The sequence below is a fragment of the Phyllopteryx taeniolatus genome, chromosome 14 (assembly GCF_024500385.1).
Source record: "Phyllopteryx taeniolatus isolate TA_2022b chromosome 14, UOR_Ptae_1.2, whole genome shotgun sequence".
NCBI classification, from domain to species: Eukaryota; Metazoa; Chordata; class Actinopteri; order Syngnathiformes; family Syngnathidae; genus Phyllopteryx; species Phyllopteryx taeniolatus.
The window spans coordinates 6,521,844-6,538,593 of NC_084515.1; the positions used below are offsets into that span (position 1 = coordinate 6,521,844).

At 39.4% G+C, this 16,750-nt stretch overlaps 1 protein-coding gene across 2 annotated transcripts in view; it reads left to right on the plus strand.

Annotated features, from left to right (window-relative positions):
- Positions 1–15,246, plus strand: part of LOC133488788 (rap guanine nucleotide exchange factor 4-like) — a 29,047-nt gene extending 13,801 nt beyond the window's left edge. For both annotated transcript variants that reach the window (XM_061797118.1, XM_061797119.1), the window contains 26 exons: positions 536–608; positions 1,659–1,714; positions 3,059–3,165; positions 3,246–3,367; positions 4,268–4,451; positions 4,715–4,799; positions 5,869–5,929; positions 6,020–6,096; positions 6,398–6,544; positions 7,497–7,591; positions 7,698–7,783; positions 7,899–7,977; positions 10,019–10,169; positions 10,270–10,358; positions 10,463–10,490; positions 10,568–10,643; positions 11,334–11,480; positions 11,567–11,664; positions 11,950–12,075; positions 12,561–12,739; positions 12,834–12,924; positions 13,003–13,053; positions 13,132–13,219; positions 13,292–13,356; positions 14,473–14,527; positions 14,613–15,246. In XM_061797118.1, the coding sequence (XP_061653102.1) occupies positions 536–608; positions 1,659–1,714; positions 3,059–3,165; positions 3,246–3,367; positions 4,268–4,451; positions 4,715–4,799; positions 5,869–5,929; positions 6,020–6,096; positions 6,398–6,544; positions 7,497–7,591; positions 7,698–7,783; positions 7,899–7,977; positions 10,019–10,169; positions 10,270–10,358; positions 10,463–10,490; positions 10,568–10,643; positions 11,334–11,480; positions 11,567–11,664; positions 11,950–12,075; positions 12,561–12,739; positions 12,834–12,924; positions 13,003–13,053; positions 13,132–13,219; positions 13,292–13,356; positions 14,473–14,527; positions 14,613–14,740 (2,544 nt within the window). In that variant the 3' untranslated portion in view covers positions 14,741–15,246. The remainder of the gene's footprint in view (positions 1–535; positions 609–1,658; positions 1,715–3,058; positions 3,166–3,245; positions 3,368–4,267; positions 4,452–4,714; positions 4,800–5,868; positions 5,930–6,019; positions 6,097–6,397; positions 6,545–7,496; positions 7,592–7,697; positions 7,784–7,898; positions 7,978–10,018; positions 10,170–10,269; positions 10,359–10,462; positions 10,491–10,567; positions 10,644–11,333; positions 11,481–11,566; positions 11,665–11,949; positions 12,076–12,560; positions 12,740–12,833; positions 12,925–13,002; positions 13,054–13,131; positions 13,220–13,291; positions 13,357–14,472; positions 14,528–14,612) is intronic.
- The last annotated feature ends 1,504 nt before the right edge of the window (positions 15,247–16,750 follow it).

A 16,750-nucleotide genomic window follows, 5' to 3' on the forward strand; every position in this document is an offset into this window, starting at 1 on the left:
CTGTGTGGGGTTGTGTGCACAGAATACATGGGTTCTTGGTAAGGACCTTGTGAAAGAAGCAGCGACACGTTCAGGCTCACTTACCTGATGTGTTTTTTTTTTCCAGAACTAGACGCGCCAACACAATTTGTGGCCTTAAAATAAAACATCTACCCATTCAATCTGAATTACACTGTATGCTAGGAGTTCGGCATCTGAATGAGCTCTGCAATACAAAGGGCTTTGTTTTGACATAGTGGTGTCTGTGTGTGTTTGTTTTGACAAGTGTGTGTGAATGAGACAGATTGAATGGATGATGATGACGCATAGCAGAGGATACATTCGCAAACTTGTCAGGAGCCAAAACATGTTGCGTGTCAGTTTTCATTGGGTGGTCTCTTGTGGTCACCATTGATTTTACTGTATATCTAAATGTGGATCTATGTTATGGAAATACATGTGTTTGAAAATCTGGGTCCAAAAGAGGAATTAAATTGGTTTTGTGTGGGTTAAACCAAATGTGATGATACGTACTTGCGTGTGTTTGGTTGTGTAGAAGCATCGTCAGAGCCTGGCTGGACTGTTGGCCCCTCCTTATGGTGCAATGGAGAGTGGATCCAACAATGACAGTGAGTAAACACGCAGATGTTACTGATTATAGATGTTACGGATGTGCTTCCTTACTGAACCTGATAGTCTGGTGATGTAGTACTACCCAAATTACAGTGGTGTCTTGAGATACTAGTTTAATTCGTTCCGTGACCATGCTTGTAAATCAAAACACACGTACAGCAAATTATCTTTTCCCAGCGTAATGAATGCAAATGCCATTGATCCATTCCAGCTTCCTCAAAAAAAATCCAAAATGCTGTTAGTGTTTTTAAATAAGAACAATAGCACTCTATAACATTGTACTTTATAACATCATTCTGTAATGACAAAATTAAATACAAATGAAACAGTTTTGGGGATATTTTTTGCTTCAAGTCAGTGGACATTGTGCTACTCCTTCTGGTGTGTGCACGTTGCCCACCTGGTGGCAGTATAATACAGACATGTGGATATACTGTACCAGGAGATGGTCTCAGCTCCTAAGTAAGGCAATAATATTAGTCGTTCTTAACGGAGGTTAAAGAATATATGCCTGTAAGTATTGATATGTTACCCTTCTACATGTGTTCCTCCACTGTTTGTGTTCAAAAAGCCGTTGCTTAAAGGTTTATAACACCGGAATAGCCTGTTTATGGCATTTCCTATTGTGTGTTAGCATCAGGCTAGCGGACTTTGAAGGCAAAGCTACAGTATGTGGTTGTTTTTAATACACGTTTAATTCTCTGTTTAATTAAACTCAACACCTTGAAGATTCTTTTTTGATAGTTGCTTACAATCTGCCAAACTGCTGCTATCTGTGAACTGAGTTGAATTCACTGCCATCATCCAGCGTTCATATCTCAAGTTTTTGCTTGTAAGTCAAAGCAAAAAAAAGAAAGAAATCAGCCGAACAATGGTTCATAACTCGAAAAGCTTGTAGGTCAGGACACTTGTATGGCAAGGCACCGCATCACTGTAGTTAATGTGCATGTATTGTACTGACTGTCATGTACTGTCATTGTTTGTGAGAAATGTCTGCATCTTGTAAAACCCATCTAAGCTTATAAGGCTGTTTTTATTTTTTTTAGGACTTGCAGACAAAGACCGCATGAACTCAGACTCTGCAAACAAAACTCACAATAAGGTAACTACTCAATGTTTCAAGCTGAAAATCTGCATGGTCCACATGATCCATAAGTAAACTGTTTTATAGAAATGTTTACTTCCCCAAGGGCAAATATGCTGTTTCCCCATTTAGCCTACACATTTGTTTGTGTCAAAAGTAATACAGATGGAGTTTTGAGAGGGTAGTAAAAATAGCAACATTGTGCACCACTGCATAGTGCATGTCTGTGAATGAAATACAATGCCAGAATAGTAGTGTGTGTGTGTGTGTGTGTGTGTGTGTTCTCTCCGCAGAGACGAGTGATGATTCATCACTGTGATCCTCTCTGGTTATGCTAATACTAGTTAATGCATGCAGATGGGAGAAAGATCCTACCGGCCTAATTAGTGCATCTTCCTTTGTTGTTTTGATGCGTGGCCAGTGTGAGCGTCCGCACATCTACTCCGGTAGATGCAGGTGTGGACTTGTGCACTTTTTTCTTGCATCTATCATGCATGTGTAGCACAAAGCTCAACCGAGGCTTCAAAACCTGTGAAAGTAATGAATGAACAGCTGCAATCCCTCAAGATCTGAATACAGTTAAAAGCAAGGACATCTTCATTCACAATAGAAAGAAAACAATCGTCACGATTTTCCCTTTTAAATTAAAATTGCTGCCTATCCGGCATATGCGGAACCTACTTCCGCATTCGGCAAAGCACGTCGAAGTACTTCCTCCCGGCTCGGGTTATTGGCGAACTCGACCGGGACAAAACCCCGTAGGAACTTTAAATGTCTACAGTGTCTTTTCTTGAACAGAAAATGTCACCACAGAGCCACCAAAGATGACAATAATGTTTGCTATGTTCGTGTTTTCAGATATAGTATTTGTATTTAAATAAATTATATATATGTATCTAACTTTTGTACAAAGACACCAGCCATAAAGTAAACAACATTTTAGCAAGTTAGGCTTCAAACAATTTGTTAGCATAGCATACACAGGAAGTCTTCTATCCTATTTTCCGGGTTTGGTCATGTGATGTTTTGGATACAGTATAGCGGATTGCAGTCTGAATGAAATCTGTTTATTCAGCTTTGTTCAATAAAACACATTTTGTTGAACAATAGGGATTATTTTTCCACACGCCATGAGATTGTGATATATTCTTAGCAAAATTAATTGGAAATAAATAACATAAGTATGAAAACTTTAGGTTTTGATACAGATAAATTGTATCCACGCTGAATACATTTCATTCATTCATTCATGTATATTCAAGCTAGTTTTTAATAGATTTTTTTTTGTTTATATAGCCGACAGTTAAATGCTGGATTTCAGTTGTATCACTTCATCTGCTGTGCCTCTCTGGTGTTTTATAGATTCCCACAGAGAAGCTACAGAGAGCGGGTAAGGTTCTCCGCAACGCCATCCTGTCCAGAGCCCCTCACATGATACGCGACAGGAAATATCACCTCAAGACGTACAGGTGATTATATTTTTAAAAAAAAAGTGTTATTCTCTCGCTCTCCTTGTTGGAGGCTCACGGAGTGTCAACGTGTCTTGCAGACAATGCTGTGTGGGCACAGAGCTGGTGGACTGGCTTGTGCTGCAGAGTGCATGTGTTCTCACTCGTTCCCATGCTGTTGGCATGTGGCAGGCACTGCTTGAAGATCAGGTGCTGAGTCACGGTATTCAACATTTTCTCATTCGCTATTACTTTCTTTGTCATTACTGGCCAAAACATAAGAAAGAATCAAATGACATCCAGTGTTAGACAATTTGGATTGACATTGTCAGGGAGATGCTCACATGAACTTTTTTGTTTATTATTGTGGTTGTAGTTTGCAGTGTTTTATAACTGTACTGCATCATCCCAAGAGCTCTCGCTAATAAACAAAATAAATGTAAATTGAAAATATGACAAATGCCTCTCCTTATGATGCGTAGTCAATCAAAACTGAGCATTTATTATTTTTGTAATGGCAGAATTTGTGATTTGTGAGTTCTTGCACTGGCTCTCATTACATTGTACCATTGTACCGAATATATGTTGTTTGTTTTTCAACTAACTGAGGAAAGATAGTGTACTGTACGTGGGGCTTTGTACGATCAGTCGACTAGTCAACTATACTATTTTGCATCGACGGTTAATGTATTTCTATGCCTATCTGTCGAAATACTGTGTTTTTACGTCGAACTGGTCCATGTTTAAAAAAAAAAAAAAGGGTTGAGAGCAGACAGCTGTACTGTGCTGACTCGACTTTCATCACATTATATTGGGCTACAAAAAAATCATTAGTCGTTTTATGCAGTTTCAGCTTCAGCTTACCTGGGAGTCTAAAGGCAAATATGTGACTCATATGTTTTGAAGTGCCACCGTAAGAAGACAATATTGATAGAGATGGAAATTAATTAGATGTTTCGGATCATTAATATAAAATATAGACTTAATCTAAGTCAGTGGCATGCACTTGATTCACATGATCAACACTTACGGTAAGTAAAATGAAGAGTTGGTAATAATTATTATGAGGCTTGCTTTTTTTTGTGTGTAAAAGAGTGCTTTTGTGATCTCGTTCTCTCTCCAGTGGACCAGGAGCTGGGTTTCCAGGACAAGTACCTGTTCTACCGCTTTCTCGATGACGAAGAAGAGGACACGCCGTTGCCAAGTGAGGAGGAGAAGCGGGAGAGTGAAGAGGAACTGCCAGAGACCATTCTCTTCCTCGCTCAGATTGGACCAGATGCACTGCTGCGCATGATCCTCAGGAAGTCGTAAGTAACAGTCCATTGTTGCATTTAGATACTAATGCTACGTATTTGCAACTGGTTGCACTGTAGAAAGAAAGGCCTGTGTATGTAATAGGCTAGTTTTACAAATGTCAATCAAGCATTAACCTTTCTTTGATACTGAGCAATACATCAAAATGACTCGAGTTGATGAATATGTGCTTCCTTCACAGCTGTATAAGAGGCGACGACATGCATGCCATCTTTTTGGTGACTTAATTGTGACTACCCTCTGACTGTGTGTGCAGGCCGGGTCAGAGGACAGGCGATGACCTAGAGATCATCTATGATGAGCTGCTTCACATCAAGGCCTTAGATCACCTCTCCAACACTGTGAGTCAAACCGTGTTTAATTTGAATAGAAAATGAATGAATGATTGCTTTTAAAGAGATGGTATGCGTTTTCAGTAGAGGCGACATCCCTCTTACGCATGCCATAGTTTAAGACCTATTTTAGTATTTTGACAAATATTCACCATATTTTATAAAATATATATTTTAGTCCCAATTCCATTTCCTCCCGAGTCAGCATTTAACTTGCATGTGCACATATTTACATGCACTGTAATGACTAGTGGCTGGCACAGTGGCATTAACATGGTACAATTAGAATTTGGATCTGCAACAAATGGCTTTATTTCTTAAATCCATTCTGGTTGTGTGTGAGGTGAGTCGAAAAGGTGTCCCTCATATTGTTCTTTAACATTTTGTAGAGTTGAAATTTTGAGATTGAAGTTAGTACCATACAGTATAAGCGATTAAAGAGTGAAACCGACTCACTTTAAATGATAACTTACTCAGCGTTCAAATTTTAACTTGAGCTTTATGGCGGGTTTTACAAATTTAGCTGCGTGCCCACCCATGAAAAAAATATGACTGGGCGGGGCACACAACATAATTCAAGAGATTGTTGAAAAAAAAAAAAGGTGGGAAACTTTCATTTTACTGCAGATAAAGAAGTCAGGCTTCAGTTGAAGTGCCGGGGCTCATAATGTTGAAGTCTTTTAAAAACAAACAAAAACCATAACAACTAGTTGTTGGAAATATGCTATTCTGCTTCATAGCTCCTGTTGATGTGCCATTAAGTAAGGGTTTGGCCCTTACTTAATGGTTTGGGTTAGCTGAGCGCTGACACGCTCACATCTTGCCTTGCATGCCTGAATATGTGGTTTTACTTCCCTGTGTGGTGTGCAACAAAAATATATAGCTTACAGCGGAGTTTACATTGAGTACGTTGATAAAATAAAAAATTAACACCCCCCACTGATCAATGAATTAACTGTCTGTACGGGAGCTCAGGTGCGCTTAGTGGGTGCTTGTCTCCCTGCTAAGTTGAGCCCCCCTTTACTGTTTTCCTCTGATGTGCAGTTACTCAACAAACCCGATGTGTTTTCACTTGTAGGTGAAGAGGGAACTGGCGAGTGTTGTCATCTTCGAGTCACACGCTAAAGCCGGGACTGTGTGTAGGTCTTCGCTTTGTTGTAGTCTAAAATTTAGGCTTCTTTTTGTTGCATGTATTACAGCAGTGTGTGTTTGTGCTATGCATCTTCAAGTGTTCAACCAAGGAGAAGAAGGCACATCGTGGTACATCATCCAGAAGGGCTCCGTCAATGTGGTTATCTATGGCAAGGTAAGTTGGAAAAAAGTAAAAACACACACCCATCAACATTTTATTAGTGCATCAACATACAGTAGACAAGGAGTAGTCGGCACGAGGAGGCTGAAGAACACCAGCAGAGTTCTTATTAGTGAAATCATGACGTCACTGTGAAATGGGTTAAGGCAAATTCACACAACACACCACTTTGCAACCACCGTGTAGCGAAATGCACGCATGTTGTGATGATTCATTCCATTTGTGTGTGTTCCAGCACCTTTCTTCAGGCCTTGGGAATATTTAAAAATTGTGTGTGTGTGTGTGTGTGTGTCAGGGGGTGGTGTGTACGCTCCATGAGGGTGACGACTTTGGAAAGTTGGCCCTGGTTACAGATTCACCTCGTGCTGCCTCCATTGTCCTGAGAGAGGACAACTGCCACTTCCTTCGTGTAGACAAGGAGGATTTCAACAGGATTCTCAGGGTATGTAGATCATAACAGGATCAAGATTGACTGGTAAATAAATGCAGAGGATAATTAGCAATACAGTACTTTTATTATCTATATTAAGAAAGCATGTCCCATTCAAGGGAATACTTTATTAGCACCATCTGAAGTACTGGAATTTACATGATTTGTATATTGAACATACCGCACATAGAAAGTGGAGAGATGTCAGCGTTAGGAGAGTGCGCACAAAGCAATGAAAATTCCTTGTGCTTGGGCAGGGATTCTACAAGTGTGGTACGAGTACCACTAGTGCTATGTGAGAATCACTGAATGAACCCTAACACTAACCCTAAATGTCCATAATGTTACAGTGTTTACAATTTTTTTGTTCTAATCCAGCACACTACATTTGTTAAATCCGATTCAGTTGTATTTAACCTTTAAGAACAATACATTTGCCTTTAATCTCTTAGAATAGTTTACAATTTGTATTGAACTTTTTGTAGAATGTTTTAATTGAATCATCTTTTAAGTACAGTTTTTTTTTTTTATGTCCCCATATTTAAGTAGTGTCGGTGTTCAAACTGTGCATACTAAATGTACTTTTTTTTAGAAATAAAACATCTGCCTCATTTTTTCAAAAACTTAATTTTGGTTTCAGAGATCTTAGACACCAAAAGAAATACACACCTGCAGGATTCTTTGGAAATGTGTCATAGTAGGATTGAGTGGGTGCGAGTGGCGTGGGGTGGGGTCACAGCTAGGGTTTCTGTTTCTTGCTCGGGGTCACAGCTAGGGTTTCTGTTTCTTGCTCAAGGTCACTTGACTGCTCACTTGCTGCCTCCTTCCCTGACCTCAATGGTCTGGACTGAAGCATCATGTTACTCTGATCATGTCAGCATATGATGTTTGTCTCCCTCTTCTGGCAGACAAGTTGTCGTACGTTTTAAATATGGTACCTAATTTCGTTTTGTCTTATTTGCAGGATGTGGAGGCCAATACAGTGCGTTTGAAAGAGCACGAACAAGCTGTGCTGGTCTTAGAGAAGAGTCCTCGAGCCACCACCCTTGGAAGCATCAAGTACACATGTTTAAATTAAAAAAAAAAAAAGTCTCATAACCCTTTCCTCTTCTTAAAAAAAAAAATCTAATCTATTGGATTTCCTCATCTCATCGTATTACTGCAGGTACACTGTGATCTCAGGCACTCCAGAGAAGATTCTTGAGCACTTTTTGGAGACCATGAGAATGGACATACATCACAGTGAACCAGGTTGCCGAACAAAACACAAACAAATGGACTGACAATTGTGAATCAATTGATTCTTTTTTTGTCTTTTAATGCCCTCTGATTCTTTTTCTTTTTTGCTTTGAATTTCTTCTCTCAGACCCAGCAGTGGACGATTTTGTCCTCATGCACTGTGTCTTCATGCCCAACAGCCAGCTGTGCTCGCTACTCATGGCACAATATCCTTTTTGTCTTTCACCTCTCTGCCTTTTGTCCTAGTCTGTTCATGCACATGTCCTTTCATCATCCTGTGTGATGTCAGTAGACATGAAAATTGTTCCCTGAATATGCTAAGAGTGGCTGAATGACTCGCCAATTGAAGAGGATTACGGTAATAATAATTTTTAAAACGGACACAGGGCTCAAGACTGTGACCAAATTGGTCGCATATGCAACATTTTTTTCAGCTTGTGCGATTAAAATTTGATCTTGTCACATTTGTACCAGTGCATGTTTTAATGGTTGAAAGTCACCTTTTTTTCCCACTGCAATCTCCTCCTCCTACACCCCTGCGCCAGAGAGCGAGAGACAGAGAGTGTGTGTGTGTGCGTGTGTGTGTGTGTGTGTGTTTGTGTGTGTGTGTGTGTGTGTGTGTGTGTGTGGTTGGGGTGTGGGGTGCAAAGCTTGTCTGCTATCTATCTAATCAATCGAATACATTTAAAACCTGTTTATAGCACAGACATGTGAAGATACAGCATGTGCAAAGTTAAATAGCTCAGACTCCTTTCAAGAGGATTGTAAAGGGGAAAAAAAACTATAATTCAAATAAAGTAATGATTTATCCATATTCTATTTGGGTCTTTGATTTTAAATCGGTAAATTGTTTTGTTTTGTTTGTTTTGGAAAATAGTGTGAATAATCATAAGCGATACTTTTATATGGTGGCGGTTCACTTATGTAATCGTATTTTAATGTATGTCAATCATATGGTTGTGGTAATGATCAAAATGAAGTGACCTTCTCAGGGGAAGAGGGTTAAGAACCCTCATAAGAACTGGCCTCTCTCAGTCGAACAAATGATCAACTAAAACTAAAGCCTTTAAAAAAAAAATATTATTATTTATTTTATTGACCTGTTTGGTCTGCTACTGCTTGTTGCAGACAAAATTCTTGTTCACTGTAACATATTTTGCAAATATATCTCGAGTCACTGTCAATCGAAACTATGGTATTCCGTGGTTATGCTGTACCTCCTCAAAAGATTTTTCAGTTGATTGCAGCAGTGCTACTAGTGCAAAAGTTAGTGTAGAGCCCTGCAGACAGATGGACCTGGTCATTTGTAGATAAGGTTAAAAAAAATGTAACTCTGTAAAATTGTTGATTTTAATGATAAAATAATTCATTCTTATTTGTAATTGTATTTATTTTTTATTTGAGTAAAATCGAACAATTCTAAAAGTTTTAAACTTTGTAAAATATTTTATTAATAAAGTCATTCAGTATATTTTTTTATTGTATTACTTATTATTAATTGAATTCGGTCAATTATTTAAAAAAATAAACATTATTAAATGTATATCTAGGACTGTACTTGTACAAAAAAAATGTAACTCTGTAAAATTGTTGATTTTAATGATAAAATAATTCATTCTTATTTGTAATTGTATTTATTTTTTTATTTGAGTAAAATCGAACAATTCTAAAAGTTTTAAACTTTGTAAAATATTTTATTAATAAAGTCATTCAGTATATTTTTTTATTGTATTACTTATTATTAATTGAATTCGGTCAATTATTTAAAAAAAATAAACATTATTAAATGTATATCTAGGACTGTACTCGTATATATCCACCAGACTGTTTTACTTTATTTAATTTCTTCTCTGTCCTTTATTTTTATCCTCCTTTTACATAATGCCCCCAAGTGTTCAGACTGAGACACTTCATACTGTAACTGAAATACCTCGTGTGACAGGCTACATTTAAGTGAAATGTATGGCAAGACAAAGAAAAACATGCAGTTGAATATTAAAGTAACAGTAATGACAGGTTGTTACTCTAAAAACTGTTAAATCTGAGTGAAACTTACATGCCATGTTCAAGAAAATGTGTGTTTAAAATAAGACATTTTTATCATACTTGCAAGACGTAACAGCATTATCACGTTTCGGCACTCTGTATCGACGAGTACTCAAATTTAAGTACATATACTCGGTCTGGGAAAAAAATAGTATCAGTACATCGCTAGATGTCTTTATTTATCTTTAACCTGGTGTGCACCTACCATGCTGCCTCCCCGCCCGGCTCAGAACAGGAGAGGTTGGAGCATGCGCTCAACTGTAAGAGGAGGGCTCTCATTCTGGCTCTGCGCTGGGCAAACACACACACATTCCTCCTACTGGAGGAGCCTGCTGCAATTTTGTTCCTCGAGGTAGCCTCCGCACGGTTACTAAATCAAACCACACTGAGATTGTCTTTGAGTTGATACATATTGATCCGATAATGCTTGGTTTTCCTTATTTTCCCGGTAGGAGTTATTTGGAAGTGTATCAAATGATTCACGGATGCTCAGAGCATTGAAAGATCTGCTTCCTGACCTGGACAAAGTTGTCAAACTACAGTATGTTTTCACTCATACATCTTCAACTGATCGCACATGCCTTATGTTGTATTCCACAGCTCTGAGTCATTCTGTTAACACTGCATTACTACCCTTTTTTGTAGCTCAGAGGAAGCCAAGTCCACAAAAAAGGCAAGTCTATATTTGACATTTTGTGGTAGGCGCAATCATTGTGTTGTTGATGCTGACTGTGTCTTTTAATCCTACAGAAGACTTTAATACGGCAGTTTAGCAATGGGGAAGAGAGGCTGCAGAAGAAACAGCCCATTAGAAATCAAGATGACAGTAAGTTACTGTGAGATGGGACTTAGAGAAATGTGATTATTGCCCTGACTGTCATGAAACTATAGTGTTGATGCCCTGTCGCTTAAAAAATGAAAAAAAAAAAAAGTATTGAAGCTTTCTTAATGTGCAGTAAGTTCCCTTTTGCGTGTGTCTTGTGTTTTCTGTATTGCTAGGTATCGCTGCACAATCACAAAAGCTGCCTCTACAAATATTGCCCATTTCCTGTCACAGTGTTGAAATATTAAAACCAGCGCTCACTGTTCTGCATCACAGTTCTGGAGATATGCAAACGACACTGAACCCCTGATATTCACCGCGGCAAGGGACGGAGCCTTGTTGCGAATAGCAAAAATCCGTGAGGAACAGATGCCCCCCAAAAAGGTTTATAATTGCTTTAGATGCCACAATCTAAATGAAAGTCCTCAACTCAATTCAACATGGTTTGTTGACACCAAGATGCCACAAAATGGCAGCAAATACCTTAGTCTAAATCAGTCCTCAACTCACTTCACCATAATTTCTTGAACCCAAGATTCCACAAGATGGCAGCAAAGCACTATTTTTGTTTAACTGAAACTCCTGAACTAATTTCAACATAGTTCCTCCCATTAAATCGCTTAGATTGTACAGGTGTACCTAACAGGGAGTGAGTACAGACTAAGATGATTCAAATTTTGTGTTATGTGTTAGTCCTTTTGAAGGTGTACTGCAGTGATCACACATACACCACGGTTCGAGTTGCCGTGGCAGCGACGGGGAGAGAACTGATATGCGCCGTGGCTGACAAACTTGGTTCCACTGACGAGCTCGTGCTGGTTCACCTCAGCTCTGCCGGCGGTAAGAGGAAAGACCGAGACACAACACAACCACGTTTATCTCAGAAGTGATTTGATGACTTGATGAACTGCCAATTTGTGTTGCAGAGAAACAAATCCTGAAACCTAATGATGTGTCCGTGTTTTCCACTCTGAGCATCAACGGGCGATTATTTGCTTGTGCACGAGAGCAACTCAGTAGTCTGGTAAGTAACGACTCTCTTGTTTGCTGTGCATGAATAGTTTAACTCAATGACCAGAACATTAGGTAATCACCTGCACAATGTATTTAGTCTTCCCCTGCATATTCACGATTCTTGGATTTATTCTATATTTGCCTATATGTGCACTGCGATTGACTGGCATCCAATTCTGGGTGTACCCCGCCTCTCGCCCAAAGTCAGCTGGGATGGGCTCCAGCACACCCGTCCGTGACCTGGTACAGAAAATGGATGGATGGATTTTTGGTGATTCTGCGATCTGTGTCTCAGACTCCTCTTACAGACCAAGAGGGACCTTCTGCAGGTTCTATGTCCACTTTTGAGCTGATGAGTTCGAAGGATCTCGCCTATCAAATGACAATGTTTGATTGGGAGCTCTTCAGCTGTGTGCACGAGGTACCACACAACACACACTCAAATAAATATACAGCAATCCCTTACACTATTCGCGTTTTTTGCGCTCTTTCTGAAATGTCCTAAAATTCCACAAGATGGCACAAGAGCTTTGTCTAAATAGGAGAGTAGTGTAGCTTGTCCAAGGAAGTATGTTGACATTCTACATCTCGACTTAGAGAAAAGCTTTGTATGTTGGGAAGGAGCTAAGTTTAGTCTTGGTTCTTATGGATAGTCTTGACCAAGTGTGCATGTACACCACGTGTAGGGGTGCTTTTTTCCAAAATCCAATTTTTTTTGTAAGCCATTTATTTTTGAGGGCAACATAGAGTTTGAAATGATACATACATATTTTGGGATAAACGTTTGTTGGTTATTTACAGTTTAAACTATTAATATAGGTGACAGGGTTAACTATAAGACATATTAATGGATATGTTTTATTGCTGCTCAAACGCTTTGTAACACCATGTCCACACAACCCACAGCACGAACTGCTCTATAACACGTTCGGCCGCCAGAGCTTCAGAAGAACCACAGCCAACCTGGACCTCTTTCTGCGAAGGTTCAACCAGGTTCAGCTGTGGGTGGTCACTGAGGTGTGCCTCTGTGCACAGCTCAGCAAGAGGGTTCAGCTCCTCAAGAAGTTCATCAAGATAGCTGCACAGTGAGTGGGACGACCTCCTTCATATGATGCGTGAAAGAAATAATGGCAGTAAAGAGTTGTTTTCAATTTATTGTGGATTTCTGTTTGTCCGTAGTTGTCGGGAGTTTAAGAACCTGAATGCATTCTTTGCCATCATAATGGGTATGACCAACCCTGCTGTAAACCGACTGAGTCAGACATGGGAGGTAAACATCAATTCATACTTTCAACTGACAATTGACACCACACAACCACTGGTAAATGATGATGTTGTCCTTTAACAGAAGTTGCCTACCAAGTTTAAGAAGTTCTACGCTGAGTTTGAGAGCATGATGGTGAGTTGCAGACTGCAAGTGAGTACATGAGAATATACACGCTAATATTAGCATTTGACGTTATATTTTGATGTTCAGGACCCGTCCAGAAACCATCGATCCTACCGACTAACTGTTACGAAGCTCGAGCCGCCAATAATCCCATTTATGCCCCTCCTACTTAAAGGTAACATTCTTGGAGAGCACATCAGTCATTGGTTTGTATTTGTGACACTCATAATGTTCAATTGCATTACAGATATGACTTTTACACATGAAGGCAACAAGACATTCATTGACAGCATGGTCAATTTTGAGAAAATGGTAAGGCAAAATGGCATATTGACATACTGTATCTTGTAGTTAGGAAACGTTACGAGTACTGATGTTCAGCTTCTTGTTACAGAACAGCAAGTTGTGCAAAAAGTCCTGAAACAATGAAACAATTCAATTAAATTAGATTTATATAGTGCCAAACCCAGGGGCGTAGCACAATTTCATTAGTTATTTCCTTCCAGAAAGTAGTTATCAACAGGGGGGAGGGTTGTGCAATCACTTATTTCATGGCAGAAATGATTTGTAAATGGTTAGGACATGGAGTTGGACCGCGAGGGCACCCCAAATGCTTAGGGCCCCAGGACAGTTGTCACATTTCCCCCAGCCCCCTGTTCGAAGCCCGTGGCCAAAAGAAGTTACAGTATCTCCGGGCACTTTACACATGGAGGTTTAGAGTTTTAAAGAAGGTCAGCTGTAAAGGTTATTGTGCATTTTAGGGTCATCCTGAAATTTCACCTGAATGCCAAATACAGTGGCTTCTTGAGATACGTCGTTATTTCGTTCTGTGACCACGCTCGTAACTCAAAATACTGTTGTTTCAAATCATCATTCCCCATTGAAATGAATGGAAATGCAATTAATCCGTTCCAGCCCAAAAAAGTAGGTGTTTTTTAATCCACGCTCGCACATAGATGCTATATGTTTGCCCATTTATGGTGTTTCACATTATGTGTTATCTATGGCGTTTCACATTATGTGTTAGCATTAAGCTAGTGGACTTTAAGACAAAGCTATGTAGCTGTTTTTAATACACAATGTGTAATTCTCTTTGTTTTATGTTTAGTTTGGCATGAAACAGCTTGAAGCCTCTTTTTGGAAGAATTGTTCACTTTCTGCTCAAAATGTTTCTTCTTGCGAATTAAGTTGAGTTCACTGCCAACATACAGCGCTCGGACCTCATATTTTTGTTGGCAAGTCAAAGCAAAAAAAAATCATCTGAACGACAGCCCGTATCCGAAAGAAACCACTAAGTCCGGTCACTAGTATGTCAGGGCACCACTGTATCATTAACTATTTGTGAATAGTGTATTTAGGGAATGTTAAGTTGAACTAATCAGTGGTGTAAAACAACAACAATAACATTTTGGGCTCTCTCTTTATCAGCGTATTATAGCGAACACAATTCGACAAGTGAGGCACTGTAGAAGCCAGCCTTTCAGTAAGTCTTCCGATGATTATTATTTTTTTGCTTTACAAGCAGGTTCTACACAGCAAATAACTATGTATCCCGGTCTTTGTGTTAGATCCTGACATCTGCCAACCCAACAAGAATCAAGCGGAGGTCAGAGGTTACGTCAGGAAGCTCTGCGTGATCGACAACCAGAGGGCGCTGACGCAGCTCTCCTACAGGCTGGAGCCTCGGCGGACATGAGATTCAAATCTTTTCACCGCGTCGCCTTCCTTGTGACTACACACAAAGCTGAGCGTTAAGTAGCAAAACACAACAGTCAATGACTTTGAAAACTCTAAGGACAAATACTGTGCCATTAAAGACCTCTTCCTATCGCTGTGTCTTAGCCCCAAGAATGAGGCTGAATACTGTACTAGTTGTTACTCTTTTGGGACCTGTTAGATAGAACTGTCATGTAAAGAACCGATCAATATCCTGCATGACTGAACTTCATAGGCTTGGTGTTCTATACAGTGGATTTCGATCAGAGTGTCCTGCAATGTTGTGTTACCCAACAAGCTCTTTTAGTCTCCAAATGCTCCAAACTGTTGTATAATCTATACTTCATAATCCCCATGCTAAGTATAGCGAATCCCCATTTATCCTGCTACAGAGGTACCATATAGTTTTACCCATTCCATACACTTGAAACACATTTTAATTTATTAAAACACACTTCAACTTATTAAAATATACTTTTTAAAGTATTCCTTAATGCCTGAGCTGACTCTCTTTCACGGATTTTGTCACTCTTAGTTGAAGTTTACTGTGACATTTACACATAAAATAAAAGAGAATCTAACTAATCTAAGTCTGCTATGTTAATGCTAACACCTAATGCGAAACCCAATAGACGGACTATGGAAATTAGCATAGATTTACAGTAAATATAAACCCTCATGCCCTGCGATTGGCCGGTGTACCCCGCCTCTTGCCCAAAAGTTAGCTGCGATAGGCTCCAGCACGCCCGCGACCCTAGTGAAGATAAGCAGTACTGAAAATGGATGGATGGATAAACCCTCACACAACTTTTTTTGCTATATTAACACATGGAGCAACAACAAATACAAACGGAGAATACAATACTCACAGGCATTTTCTCTCTGCTCTGTGAGAACAACAACTATTGCTGGCGCTTGATTGGGGACCTTCTCTGCCTCTTCTTCTGGCTCTTAATTATGCTGCATCTCTTCCAGTAGAGCTCAGTGCTGCCCACCAAGTTCCAGCACTACGTGGTACTTGTCTGAAGGTGAGCAACTATAAATTCACTTACCTTTACAGTCGTACCTCGACTTCCGAGTGACTGAACTTGAATGTTTTTCGAGATAAGAACTGTCGCTAGGCTTATTTTTATTTTTATTTTTTTCCCTCTCATTACGAGCAATAGATGGTTGCAGTGAATTTCACAACAAGCAACAATTTTTCAAACAATAGGCCAATTTATTGCTTCAAGCTGTTAAATGGGCAGTTGAAGTTTAACATAAAACAAAGACAGTTACAAATTGTGCACTTATTCAAACTACAAACTTCAGAAAGTCAACTAGCTTAATGCTAACACACAATGCAAAACGGCATGGACCGGCGAACGAAACTAACATCGATGTTGTGGTAGTTGTAACCCTTTAACCAACAGATATTTGAACACACATGTTGCATCAACGCATATTGACAGACAACACAACAATACTCACATATAATAAAAAATGACTATAATGTTACGGCATTACTGAAACTCTCTTTCATGTATGTCTGTATTACACTGCTCCCTGGTGGCCAAAGAGCACAATGTGGGGCTGGACAAAATCAATGGCATATCTATTCATTTCAAAAGGGGAAAGTATTTGAGATACAAGCGTGGTCACAGTACGAATTAAACTAGTATCGCGAGGCACTACCTCATACTGTAAAAACCCAGAAAAAAATGCTCACTTAAAAATCCATGGCGGTACGAAGAGTGAACGATGATATAGAGTGGGAAGACTGTATTCCAGCTAAAGATGCCATTTCTAAAACACAATTACCGGTAGCCTATTTACATGTTAATCCAAGGCGAATCATGGCGAAGGATCTCTAGGATTTTTGTCTCTTTTAGATGAGTATCAATGTCTGGTAAACACACCTCACAACAACCTAACCAAGTATTAGTTAGAGCCGTAATGGTGTGCAAAGAGTGACTGAATCTGTAACGGTCGTACGACTATTTCATTTTTG